General features: G+C 54.9%; 1 protein-coding gene across 3 annotated transcripts in view; it reads left to right on the top strand.

Moving 5' to 3' along the window:
• Window positions 1-13,855, top strand: part of CUTC (cutC copper transporter) — a 21,728-nt gene extending 7,873 nt beyond the window's left edge. The window contains exons 3-9 of one of the 3 annotated variants that reach the window (XM_039481756.1): window positions 4,675-4,734; window positions 5,330-5,542; window positions 8,687-8,722; window positions 10,280-10,413; window positions 11,905-11,932; window positions 12,305-12,410; window positions 12,917-13,855. In XM_039481756.1, coding sequence (XP_039337690.1) covers window positions 4,675-4,734; window positions 5,330-5,542; window positions 8,687-8,722; window positions 10,280-10,413; window positions 11,905-11,932; window positions 12,305-12,410; window positions 12,917-13,028 — 689 coding nt within the window. In that variant the 3' untranslated portion in view covers window positions 13,029-13,855. The remainder of the gene's footprint in view (window positions 1-4,674; window positions 4,735-5,329; window positions 5,543-8,686; window positions 8,723-10,279; window positions 10,414-11,904; window positions 11,933-12,304; window positions 12,411-12,916) is intronic. The other 2 variants (XM_039481758.1, XM_039481757.1) reach the window with 2 other exon arrangements.

Raw genomic sequence — 13,855 nt, 5'->3', positions numbered from 1 at the left:
TTGCAGAAAGCAGGCTTGTGTCTGTATGATGTACGTACCACCACATGCCTAGTCTGAGCGGTGGAACAGGGTGTTGATTGACTCCCTCACTTCACAGGAATCTGTCTCAGAGATCTCCAGGAAACTCTCATGGAGATACTGGGCAATCCGCTCCTGCAGGTTCTTTGGCAGAGCTGCTTTGTTTTTTGCCCCATTAAGGGTAAATTTCCCGCACCACTCTGCCATCACTGGATGGGGAGGTGAGGGGGGAACGGGACGGGGACACCATTGCTGCACACAGGCGAGCCGCATAAGGGCCAGGACAGAAACCTCAGTCTTGGAGAAGACCCTCCCTTGAGTCCCTGCTCACCCTCAGCAGCAAGCTGTCTTCCATAATGAACACAAGCCTGTGGAAAATGTGGGGACAGGAATGGTTATAAGGCCCCACGCCCCCCCTACAGTGATGGCTCTCCCCAAGAGCCACATGCCCAATGTACAGTACAGTCCTGGAACACTGGTTTCCCCTGCCCCTGCGGTTACTCACCAGTTTGGGGGTCTTGTGGCTCATGTGTCCTTGCCTGGGGTCAGCCAGTCAGTGACTGGTATGTGAATAGTGGCTGTGTTTTAAATCACTGTATCAGTGGTCTGTGCGTTGCAAACAATCCTGCTTCTGTAAAATGTTTCATTTTGGCTTCACAGATATGACATTGGGAGCCCAGCATCCCTCTTTGTTATTGCCGGCTGAACGGCTGCACAGAATTAGAAAGCGGCCACGAAGAACTAAGGAGGACTTTCTGCGTGATATCATAGAATCATAGAATCTCAGGGTTGGAAGGGACCTCAGGAGGTCATCTAGTCCAACCCCCCGCTCAAAGCAGGACCAAACCCAACTAAATCATCCCAGCCAGGGCTTTGTCAAGCCTGACCTTAAAAACCTCTAAGAAAGGAGATTCCACCACCTCCCTAGGGAACCCATTCCAGTGCTTCACCACCCTCCTAGGGAAATAGTGTTTCCTAATATCCAACCTAAACCTCCCACTCTGCAACTTGAGACCATTACTCCTTGTTCTGTCATCTGCTACCACTGAGAACAGTCTAGATCCATCCTCTTTGGAACCCCCTTTCAGGTAGTTGAAAGCAGCTATCAAATCCCCCCTCATTCTTCTCTTCTGCAGACTAAACAATCCCAGTTCCCTCAGCCTCTCCTCATAAGTCATGTGCTCCAGCCCCCTAATCATCTTTGTTGCCCTCCGCTGGACTCTCTCCAATTTATCCACATCCTTCTTGTAGTGTGGGGCCCAAAACTGGACACAGTACTCCAGATGAGGCCTCACCAGTGCTGAGTAGAGGGGAATGATCACATCCCTCGATCATGATGCACTCCACCGCTGAGAAACAGGAATTGAAGGAGGGGAGGGACAGCAAGAAGAGGGACTGAAAGGAGCATGCGGCAGGCCAGAACGAAGCCACTGAGCAGCTCTTTAACGTTATGGAGCACCAAGCAGACACGCTGCAGGCGCTGCTAGCACCGCAAACCAAGCAGCTCCGCACCCACCCTCCCCTGCAGCCACTGTCGCAAAACTCTTTCCACTGCATCCCCCTGACACCGCCAACACACTCTTATCAACCTCCTGGCTCCAGTCTGTACTCGCTGCATTCCACTCCTGCCCCGTCACAGTTCAGCCCTGTGGACTCCCAGTACCCACTGCACTCAACACCCGTCCCTCTGCAGTTTAGCCCTGCTGAAGTACAATACCTGCTGCACTGTACTCCAAAGGAGAAGGTTGGATATGATCCCTGGACATACACAAATCTTTAACCGCCCCGGGACCCCACCTCCTCCTGGGACCCTCCCTTACCCCATCCTCCTCAGTGCTGATGTGTTTTTTTGGTTCTCTCTCTCCTCCGGTTGTTGTTTTTTAATAAACTAATTGTTTGGGTTTGAAAGCAATCTTTAATCCATTAATTGAAAGCAAACAGAGCCCTGCAAAGCAACAGGCAATTTTCTTACACCATAGTGCATCATCTGCACCAATCACAATCCCTTCCTAGCATTACAAGTACTGCACTCCCAAGCATAGCAACAAATATTAATGGCTTCCTGCTTCAAATTGCTGCCTCAAGGCATCCCTGATTCTTACGGCCCCGTGCTGTGCCCCTCTAATAGCCCTGGTCTCTAGCTGGTCAAATTCAGCCTCCAGGCACTGAGCCTCAGCGGTCCAGCCCTGAGTGAAGCTTTCACCCTTCCCTTCACAAATATTATGGAGCGTTCAGCATGCGGCTATAAGCATAGGAATATTGTCATCGGCCAGGTCCAGCCTCCCATACAGGCAGCGCCAGCGAGCCTTTAAACGGCCAAAAGCACACCCAACAGGCATTCTGCACTTGCTTAGCCTGTTGTTGAACAGCTCCTTGCTGCTGTCAAGGTGCCCTATGTATGGCTTCATAAGCCACGGCATTAAGGGGTAGGCGGAGTCTCCTGGGATCAAAATGGGCATTTCGACTTCCCCTACGGTGATCTTCTGGTCAGGGAAGAAAGTCCCTGCTTGCAGCTTCCTGAACAGGCCAGTGTTCTGAAAGATGCATGTGTCATGCACCTTTCGGGACCATCCTGTGTTAATGTCCGTGAAATGCCTACAGTGATCCACAAGCGCCTGGAGAACCATTGAGAAATACCCCTTCCGATTAATATACTCGGTGGCCAGGTGGTTTGGTGCCAGAATTGGAATATGCATCTCATCTATCACCCCTCTGCAGTTAGGGAAGCCCATTTGTGCAAAGCCATCCACAATGTTATGCACATTGTCTAGAGCAGGATGTGATTAATGGCTCTGCACACATCCATCAACACGAGTCTAATGGTTGACTTTCCCACTCCAAACTGGTTAGCGACCAATCAGTAGCAGTCCAGAGTAGCCAGCTTCCACAGTGCAATCGCCACGCACTTCTCCAGCGACAGGGCAGCTCTCATTCTCGTGTCCTTGCACTGCAGGGCTGGGGCGAGCTCATTACACAGTCCCAGGAATGTGGCTTTACTCATCCGAAAGTTCTGCAGTCGCTACTTGTCATCCCAGACGTGCATGACAATGTGATCCCGCCACTCAGTGCTTGTTTCCTGAGCCCAAAAGTGGTGTTCCACCGTGCTTAGCACCTCCGTGAATGCCACAAGCAATCTTGTGTTGTAGCTACTACACATGGCGAGATCAGTGTCGCACTCCTCTTGCCTTTATACGCCACTGCCACTCGTGACTTGTTAGTCAGAGCAAGCAGCATGCTGGTCAACAGTGCGGGATCCATTCCTGCAGACTGAAGAGGGAGAGTGTGCAGTACACAAACTATTGAAAGATGGTGCCAAATGTGGATGGAAGCACAGGGATTGCTGGGATGCAAAGCAGTGCATCATGGGGCATTGGGACATAGGGTGACCAGACAGCAAATGTGAAAAATTGGGATGGGGGTGGGGGGTAATAGGAGCCTATATAAGAGAAAGACCCAAAAATCAGGACTGTCTCTATAAAATCGGGACATCTGGTCACCCTATTGGGACAGGACGCAGGATGCCCCGCAACTCCCTCCGCCTTCCCACAACTCTTAGCAGCAGAAGAGGAAGGGATGCTCTGTGGGATAGCTACCCAGAGTGCACCGCTCTGAATACTGCTGCAAGTGCCAAAAGTGTGAGCACGCTATTGCGCAGGCAGCTGACAGTGTGAACACACAACAGCAATTTCCCTTCAGTACTCTCTGAGCAGCGCTGTAACTGCTGGTGCTGTAACTCTGCCAGTGTTTCCTGAGAAGAAGACCGAAGACTCCAGCAGAGGTGACTGGCCCAGATTTAAGGGACAAAACTGTCTATTAAGGACTGCAATATACAATGGGTTGAGAAAAACTGCTTAGTCTATTCGTTGCCCAGTCTAGTAGGGTTGAGAGTGTAGACTGCATGCTTATATTTTATTTCTTTTGGTAACTAACTCTCACTCTTTGCCTAACACTTATAGTTACTTAAAATCTATCTTTTGTAGTCAATACATTTGTTTAACTGTTTATCTTTACTAGTGAGTTTGCCTGAAGTGTGTGGCAAATCTTCTCAGATTTGCAAAGGCTGGTGTATGTCCACTTTCCATTGATGAAGTGGTGAACCAACTGCTCTCTTGAGCAGTGCAAGACTGTATATTCCTGAGGCACAGTGTTGGGAGCTGGGGGGATTCAGCCGGTGTCTTTCTCTGTGTGATTCATGAGTGGCTCTGGGAGCATTCATGCAGTCTAGCTGGGTGTGGGGTTCCACATGCGTTTGTGCTGAGTGATAACAGCGCCTGGAGGGGTTTGCTGCTGATCACTAGCAAGGCTTTGTGAGAGACAGCCCACACTGGAGAGAATCAGAGGGGCACAGCGGTCCCACAGTCCCAGGCTGTACCCCAGGGAATCCCGTCACAGGTGGTGTGAGGCAGAGAGAAGGGCAGGTGACTCTCCCCTTTGGCACAGTGCTCTGGCCTCCAGGCGTATCACCCTGATGGGAGGGCAGTGGCCTGTTGTTCTAGTGTCCTGACTCTGCAGGCTGTAGGTCCCATTTTTCTGTCTCCCAGTGGCCCTTTTCCATAAGCCCCAGTTCCCTTCTTTGGTCCATGTGGCCTTCTCAGTAGTCCAGAGGGATGGTTTGTGCCCTTAACTTAGCAACTATTACTCGGTCTCTTGTCCCAGGTGCTGGCCGGATCGAGCTGTGTGCTGGCCTGATGGAAGGAGGAACCACGCCCAGTATGGGTGAGTGCCCGAGGGCATTTTGCTCATACAGGGTCATCAGGACTACTGCCCTGCAACTGCACCAATGGAATACGTACTGGGGCAGCATTCAGTGGGCCCAGGGCCAGTCCTGCAGGAAGACTCAGGCTGCGTCTGCTCTGAGATCAGAGCCAATTTGTGCATTCTCTGAAGCCTCCTGTCCAGTGTGCCCAAACTTTGCCAGTGTCCATGGAGTTCAGTGGCTGCTCTACCCTCCAGGGCCTCAGTGCAGGGAGCAGGCCCCACGTGTCTTGGATTTGTCAGGGAGCCTCCCAGCTCTTCAGCTGGCCCAGCCATGGAAGTTGCATCCCCATCCCTTCAGCACCTCACTTCCATCCAGCTAGCTCTTCACTCCTGCTCTCCTTTATTCTCCTCTGCCCTGCTGACAGGGGGGCCCAGGGATTCCTGCCTAATTCCCATGATCCAGGATACTGGGGGTCAAAGGTCCCTTCCCATCTCTGAACCCCAGGTGAGGCTCTCCTGCTGGACAGAAGTGAGGGCTGGGAGGCCTCTCTAGTGGGGAGGGTAGGTGTCTGCCCTGCTTGTCCCCATGCTGAGCTGTCTCTGTCTGTCCCAGCAGGGCTCCTGCAGGTGGTGAAGCAGTGTGTGCGGGTCCCAGTGTTTGTGATAATCCGCCCTCGTGGGGGGGATTTCCTCTACTCCGACCGGGAGTTGGAAGTGATGAAGGCTGATATCCGCCTAGCCAAGCTGCATGGGGCCGATGGGCTGGTGTTTGGGGCCCTGACTGAGGACGGGCGCATCGACACAGAGCTCTGCACAGCCCTGCTGGGTAAGGAGGCCCCCAGTTATGGGGTTTGCTCTGACTGATGGTGGCAGCTTGGTGCTGTCTGACCTGGTGATGCTGGAAGGTGCCGTGTAGGTTGCTCTGGCTAGTGATAGCTGGCTGGGGTCTGGCCCCCTCACTCCAGCATCTCCTGGTTTCATGCTGCCATCTACCCCACAGCATTGTGGGTGAGCGCTTTGCAGACAGACAGCACGGCTGCCCCCGGGACTTCCCAGCATGAAACACAGTCTTGGGCGAGATGAGGTGGTGAGGGAGGAAGAGGCTCATGCAGGGTACATGCAGGAGAGACCAGTATATTTTATGGCAAGAAAACTCCCCCGCACCTTCCTTTCCTACTTGTGGGTGAGAGCAGAGCTGGCTCAGAAACCTTGGTAAAGATGCCCAGGAAGTGCTTGTCTTGGCCAGACCTCGCTCTGAATTTTTCTCTTTTCCAAAATAGCTGAGAAAAACAGGGCAAAAAAGGAGAAATGAAAAAATGCATAAAGTGGGTACAGCTGGCGTTGCCTGGAGTGGCTGGGCTGTGGAAGACCCGAACGCTTTCTGAGCCAAGGGAGGAAAGGACCCTCCCTTGGAAAGGTGCAGCGAGAGGAGAGGGCTCTGTCCAGGACTCTGCACCCTATGTGACATGGGATGGTCTGCAGGGGCTGGTATAGTCAACAGAGGACACAGCTTGAGCTTTGTCAGGAAAATGACCAGCTCTGGTCCATTGGTGCTGAGTGCCAGCTGAACCTCCTGGGGACAGCCTAAGGAAACGAAGGAGCAGGAGCAGGAGCAGTCCACAGTGGAGGGCTGTGTGGAAGTGGTGGAAAAGCAGAGGAGAGCTCAGAGGGGTTGACTCTCTGGCTTCCCACATAGCTTTGATCCTGACCCTTCCCCCACTTGTGTGATGGGAGAGCAGACTCCTTTCTGACTGCCTAGAAATGGTCCCTGCAGAGGAAGCTGTCTCTGAAAAGAGCGAGAGTCCCTCCCTGTGAATCAAAAGATAAGGGTGATGTAGGCAGCTCCCTGCCTAACAGCCAGGATAAAGATCAGCCCTTGAAAGCAGCTGCTGACAGTTAGTCATAAACAGAGGTGAAAGTAAGTTGGTACGGCCTGGTGCGGAGTACCGGTTAAAAAAAAAAGGTGCAGTAGTGTACCGGCAAGTAAGTGGAGCATTCAGTACTGGCTCACTTTCACCTCTTTTGGCTGAATAACAAAAAGTTCAAATTCAAGCCTAATAAAAGCTTGGAAAGGGAAAACTCACTGTCACATTTGTTTGTTGTTTCTCTCCCTCTCCTCTTCCAGCCAGGCTGCCCGACACAGCTAGGCTCCGCGTTCCCCGTCCCTCCCACTCAGCAGGGGCTGCAGGGGCTCCCCCTAGCTTGTAGCAGGGAGCAGGGGGACTGGCTGAGGGAGAAGTCTCCCCAGGTAGCCTGCTGCCTGCATAGGAACAGTTTAAACTTCGCTGTTCACTCCATGGTCTGAACCATGGGATTCGGGGCTATTTCTGGCATCCTTGTTAATTTCACTCACGGTTGTTGGGGGTGAGGGGTGACCAAAGCTGGGGCAGTTCTTCTCTACCCCCTGGATGAGGCGATCTTCAATAATATAATACACAAAAAATACAATCAAAATCAGGAATCATTTCCAAGTTCAAATCTATGATACAACAACCATGAGTGAAATTAACAAGGATGCCAGAAATAGCCCCGAATCCCGCGGTTCAGACCATGAACGGCTAAGTTTAAACTGTTCTTATGCAGGCAGCAGGCTACCTGGGGCGGCTTCTCCCTCAGCCAGTCCCCCTGCTCCCGGCTACAAGCTAGAGGGGAGCCCCTGCAGCCCCTGCTGAGTGTGGGGGTCAGGGGAACGTGGAGCCTAGCCGCGTCGGGCAGCCTGGCTGGAGGAGGAGGAAGAAGGACAAGGAGAAAAATGTGACAGTGAGTTTTCAGTTTTTCAGGCTTATTCCAATAGTAAAATTTTATTACAGACAGTACTGGTGGTAGTAGTAATAGTAGCTTTATTTTCTATATCTAAGTCATGCAATGGGAGGGATCCATGAAGTATGTAGGGGAGGTGGGTTGCTTGTCTTTGGACTGTACGGATAAGAAATGTAACTTACTTCCACCCTGGCCCCGCCCCTTCTGGGGGGGGCAGAGTGGGACCCGTACCGGTAAGAGCTGTATTTTACTTTCACCCCTGCTCATAAATGGAATAAAGTTTTTGATGCTTCCATGGTGGGACTGGAGACCCACTAACTGGAGGCAAAGAATTTGTTATCCAGAGAGAGTCTGGACAGACAGGGGAGAAGCACCCACCCCGGTCCCAGCAATCACTGGGTCATTCACAGTGGTGGCAGCAGTGTGTATCTGAGGGAATATGGACTCAGCTATGCCCTCCTGGGATGCTGGTTCCTTTCAGTGTCTCAGACAAAGGAGCTGTGATGTGGCTGGGTACTCCCTTCAGACACTTGGAAACATTCCTGCCAGTGTCAGGTTTCTTCCCCTGGTTTCCCAGGCCCTCCACCCCACCGGGTTGATCCTTTCTCCTTAATGCACACCATGAGTGGGGCTGGGTGTAGAGGGACTCTAGGCACAAACCCAGTTTATCACTGTTGTCAGGGCCATTGATGGAGGCTCTGTCAGCTACACAAAAGCTGGCAATCCGGTCGGCCGCTCCACCCTTGCGATGCAGAGCACCCTGTGCTAGTCTCCCATTCGGGCTCGTTCTGTGATGCGTAGCCCCGTCTCCCGTGAGCCTAAAGCACAGTACGCAATAGGGAGTGGAATTTAGGATTGCAGTGCTCAGCCGCACGGATGGGCCACTGTCTCAGCCCTTCCCAGGGCCGCAGGGCAGTTCATACACAAGGAGCTTCACAGAAAACACATGGAGACTTGAAAAGGCCCATAAATATACAAACCGTGCCTGAGCCTAGGTAGCCTGGGCCTCTCCAAAGGCTGGTGGAGGAAACAGCCATCTCACCTCTCCAGCTTGGCTATGCTCCCTGCTGGGCTCTCCAGAGATGGTCCAGGAGTTGTCTTTGGGCCAATCTTTCAGCAGTTGGGAAGGGAAAGGGACCCCACTCTGATGCAGGAGCCTCTTCTCACACAGCGAGGCCTGCGCTGACCACGTGAACTCTTCTCTTTGCAGCTGTTTGTCGTCCCCTGCCAGTCACCTTCCACCGAGGTGAGTTGTTGTCTGTGCTGTCCTGCTGTGACGGAGCTGGCCAGGCTCTGTGGCCGTGCCCCTGCCCGGGGCTCTGAGGGCCCAGGCTCTGTGGCCGTGCCCCCGCCCGGGGCTCTGAGGGCCCAGGCTCTGTGGCCGTGCCCCCGCCCGGGGCTCTGAGGGCCCAGGCTCTGTGGCCGTGCCCCTGCCCGGGGCTCTGAGGGCCCAGGCTCTGTGGCCGTGCCCCCGCCCGGGGCTCTGAGGGCCCAGGCTCTGTGGCCGTGCCCCCGCCCGGGGCTCTGAGGGCCCAGGCTCTGTGGCCGTGCCCCTGCCCGGGGCTCTGAGGGCCCAGGCTCTGTGGCCGTGCCCCTGCCCGGGGCTCTGAGGGCCCAGGCTCTGTGGCCGTGCCCCTGCCCGGGGCTCTGAGGGTTCAGGCTCTGTGGCCGTGCCCCCGCCCGGGGCTCTGAGGGTTCAGGCTCTGTGGCCGTGCCCCCGCCCGGGGCTCCGGGGGGTCAGGCTCTGTGGCTGTGCCCCTGCCCGGGGCTTTGAGGGCCCAGGCTCTGTGGCCGTGCCCCTGCCCGGGGCTCTGAGGGCCCAGGCTCTGTGGCCATGCCCCTGCTCGGGGCTCTGAGGGCCCAGGCTCTGTGGCCGTGCCCCTGCCCGGGGCTCTGAGGGCCCAGGCTCTGTGGCCGTGCCCCCGCCCGGGGCTCTGAGGGTTCAGGCTCTGTGGCCGTGCCCCCGCCCGGGGCTCGGAGGGCCCAGGCGCAGTGGCCGGGCCCCGGCCCGCGGCTCGGAGGGGTCAGGCTCTGTGGCCGTGCCCCCGCCCGGGGCTCTGAGGGCCCAGGCTCTGTGGCCGTGCCCCTGCCCGGGGCTCTGAGGGCCCAGGCTCTGTGGCCGTGCCCCTGCCCGGGGCTCTGAGGGCCCAGGCTCTGTGGCCGTGCCCCTGCCCGGGGCTCTGAGGGGGCAGGCTCTGTGGCGGTGCCCCTGCCCGGGGCTCTGAGGCCCAGGCTCTGTGGCCGTGCCCCCGCCCGGGGCTCTGAGGGCCCTGGCTCTGAGGCCTTGCACCTGCACTGGGCTCTGAGGGCCCAGGCTCTGTGGCCGTGCCCCTGCCCGGGGCTCTGAGGGTTCAGGCTCTGTGGCCGTGCCCCTGCCCGGGGCTCTGAGGGTTCAGGCTCTGTGGCCGTGCCCCTGCCCGGGGCTCTGAGGGCCCAGGCTCTGTGGCCGTGCCCCTGCCCGGGGCTCTGAGGGCCCAGGCTCTGTGGCCGTGCCCCTGCCCGGGGCTCTGAGGGCCCAGGCTCTGTGGCCGTGCCCCTGCCCGGGGCTCTGAGGGTTCAGGCTCTGTGGCCGTGCCCCCGCCCGGGGCTCTGAGGGCCCAGGCTCTGTGGCCGTGCCCCTGCCTGGGGGTGGGGGCCGTGCATGCCAAGCCCCTGTGCAGGGGTCGCCAATTGTGAGGGAGGCCTTTGGTTCTATGCCCCGGATACATCCACCCCACGTGGCTGGTGAGCTGGCTGAGGGGTGGGACTCAGTGCTGTAGCCTGCCATTATGGTGTCTCTGAGCTACTTTGTTTGGTCTTGCAGCCTTCGACATGGTCCATGATCCTCTTGTGGCCCTGGAGACCCTGGTGTCCCTGGGATTTGAGCGGGTGCTGACCAGTGGTTGTGACAGCTCAGCACTGGAGGGGTTACCCTTAATAAAGAGACTCACAGAACAGGTGCGCGCCCCCTCCCTGTTGCTCTGTTACCCTGACCACTCACTGCTCTGGGGGGGCTGCCCTGGAGAGCTGGCTGGCACGAACAGTGGCCCCTAGGGAAGCTGTGGCTCGGAGCACCTTCCCCATCTGCTCCGGCTTCTGCACTGGCCCCAGGGGCACATCAGGGCTTTGTGGGTTTGAGCTGTGAGGCCCCCCGTGGCAGAGACCTGTGTCTGCCAACAGGGAGGCCACTTGGGCTGCTCTTGCTCACAGGCTACAGATGGGCTGACCTCACAGAGGGGAGGGGCCTCGTCTCAACTTGCTCTCCCTGTTAGCGTGACAGCACCTGTATCTGTTGTCCTTCGCACCATATTTGTATTGCGGTAGCACTGGAGGCCCCCTGGGGGATCAGGGCCTGAGCCCTGTCATGCTAAGTGACACACACAATAGCTCACGATCCCGTTTAAAATGAAATGCAACAAATGGGAGTAAGAAAGGTGCAGGACGAGGAAAGTGAAGCGGGGGGGATGGTGACAGGATCCCAGGGATACCGATGCTCTGAGATGTGGTTTTAATGAGGCCGGCTCATCTGCATGTTTTTCTGTTTGAGACGTACATAAAATCGCGAAGTGCCTCTCCGGAGAGTGTGAGACGGTCTGGCAGTGGGACTGTCAGATGGAAGGCAGCCCAGTGTGATGGTTTATGAATGTTACTGTTGGGAGCAGGCTGGAGTGCCCTGGGGTTGATTGCGTGGGTTGAGGAGGGAGCTGTCTGGGCTAGGAGTGGCAGAAGCCAAGGGACAGCTGAGGCTGACAAGGGGGACTGATGAGCGGAGTATAGCTAGGGTGTTGAATGATTTAACTGCTTATTTCCTGGTTGGTGTGTTTAGGGGGATCTGCAGTCTGGCAGACTTAATTCCAACACCACAAAGAGCTAAGTCTGAGGACATAGTACAGCCAGGCATGCATGTGCACACAGACACACTACAGGCACACACAATACTCATACATATGTACATGTACACACACACGTGAATGCTCACGGATATGCACACACACGTGTATTATTGGTTGGCTTGTAAGTTATTGGAGTTCAGAGGGCTCTTGAAAGAAGTGGCTGCAATGTCCGAGGGTCTCTGAGGTTCCTGGGCTGGAGCATGTTAAGTAGGCCAGTCCTTGAGCCGCCAGCCTGTAAGTGTCTCGGGGCCGAGTTTCAGAAGAGCTGGAGGAGTTTCCAGCATGAGTCGCACTGGAGGCACCAGGCTGAGGAATTAAACAAGTCCCGCAGAATCACAAGGTCAGTGGTTTCCTCTAATGTGTCTTGGGGACAATGCTGTGAGCTCCGTGACTGGGCATGTCCTGAGATGTGTGAGTATGAATACCTCATGCTACTCCAAGATCCCCCACATGATAGGCTGTGTCTAGATGGGGTGCATGCAAGTACCGTGGCTCTCCTGTGTGTCAAGCTGGAGTGGGCAAGAGCATTAACACCTGTCACTCTGCTCCTTTTCAGGCTAAGGGCAGGATTGTGGTGGTGCCAGGTAATGACTCTGCTGCATCTTTATGTACGTACTGGGGGCTGAATCCGTCCCTGGCTCCGGGGTCCCAGTCCCATGCACATGCCCAGGTGCATAAGATCCATGTTTCAGCTTTGAGCCATTCTGCTGCCTCACTCTCCCTCCAGGGAGTGTAAAGAGCACCTGTCTCGCTACCTGCTGTGGGCAGTGAAGCCCTGTACAGCTGCCGCGTTCTGTGAGGTCTGGGGATACTCTCTGGATCAGCCAGGGGTCCCAGGCAGCTCCTCATCCAGCCTCCTGTGCCTCTGTGGGGCTATTTCCCTTTCCTGTCACTGGGTGGTGATGCTCAGGATTGTCCTGCTTGAATGTGATGTATGAATGTATTCTTTCCACTAGGGGGTGGTATAACAGAGAGGAACCTGCAGAGGATTCTTGAGGGCTCTGGTGCACCTGAGTTTCACTGCTCTGCTCGCTCAGCCCGGGACTCGGCAATGAAGTTCAGGTAAGAGGTTGTCTCTGCACTAAGCCAGGGTGGAGTTACAGTCTGGCTTGTTCCTCCCACAGCTTTGCTGCCCTGGCACTGAATCTGCGAATTACACAGAAAACTCCCTGATCCTGCTGATCCCAGGGTGTGAGAATTGTGCTTCGGGTGGGGATGCTGGATATGTGACTCCTGGCACTGGTGTTCTGGGGCACGTGAATCCAGCTGCACTCAGCGTTTGGGGGTGCGAGTCCTGTGCATGTCGAGGTGCCCTGTGCTCAGCTGCTGGGAGCATGATTCCTGGCATTAGCGCGCTGGGGCATGTTAATGGAGCACTTGGGCGCATGAGACCTGTGCAGTGGGGGTGCATCTTTATGAGACATGTTTCTAGAAGGTCTGTACTATATTCTTTTAATGCTGGTGCCTCTTGCCTAGAGCTAAGACCCTTTCCTCTGCCTGGGATATCCTTTCTCCCAGCTGTTCCACATTCCAGACAGTAATCAGTCACCTGTTGGTTTTCCTGACAGAAACAGCAGTGTTGCCATGGGAGCCTCTGTCTCCGTCTCCGAATATTCCCTAAAGGTAGCGGATGTTGCTAAAGTGAGGACCCTGAACGCTATTGCAAAGAACATCCTGTAGAGGGCAAGTGCTGAGTGTGGGATAGGAGCGCACAGACCCTGGGATCCTCCCTGCCAGTCTGGACAGATGGGCTCTGGCTTCAGTCTCACAAGGGCTGTCGAGGAAGTGGATACTATAAAGGAACCTGCAGTCTCTTCATTGGCTTCACCTGGACACTCTCCCTGGACTGGAGGCTTAAACTGGCTTTTGTTTTTTTAAACCAAGGACCCATTCCTGACTGTTGTAGTGGCACAAACCATTCAGCAGCAATTGGGAGGGGGGACCTTAGCTAACAGGGTAACTAAATTGTGCACTACCACCAGTGATGGTTAAATAAACACCCTGCAGCCACTCCCGTGTCACTGTCAGAGAGGCTTGATGGTCTGTGTCATGCTATCCAATGTGAATGGTATCTGCTATGGTGAGTCATATGACATGTACTTGCAAAGAGTTATGTACCAGGGAATCTGCCCAAGATGCAGTCAGCACGAAGAAATGATTTCATTCAGAGTTAAGGTCATTTGAATTCAGGACTCTCGCTTTCAGGCTGATTTAGCAATCTGTGGCTAAGGTTGGCAGAGTCGTTCAGGAGACATTGAACTGAGAACTATATCTAGAACTCAAACACCACACAGGTTCTGCTGACAAAGCTTGTCAGCCTCATAAACAAAGCTCAGGTCTCATCCCCTTTTCTTAAAGAAAACCACAGGGAAATCAATTGAAGAAATCCTGGAGTTAGTACAAAGAACAAATTGTAGCCTTTTATTTTATTTAAAATGAATTTAGTAATGTGGTATTAAACCACCGTGGGTTCGGCTCTGGTGGCTACAGTTTCAAGCTTAACAGAG

The sequence above is a fragment of the Mauremys reevesii genome, linkage group 7 (assembly GCF_016161935.1).
Source record: "Mauremys reevesii isolate NIE-2019 linkage group 7, ASM1616193v1, whole genome shotgun sequence".
Lineage (NCBI taxonomy): Eukaryota > Metazoa > Chordata > Testudines > Geoemydidae > Mauremys > Mauremys reevesii.
This window is presented reverse-complemented; position numbering and strand designations above follow the sequence as displayed.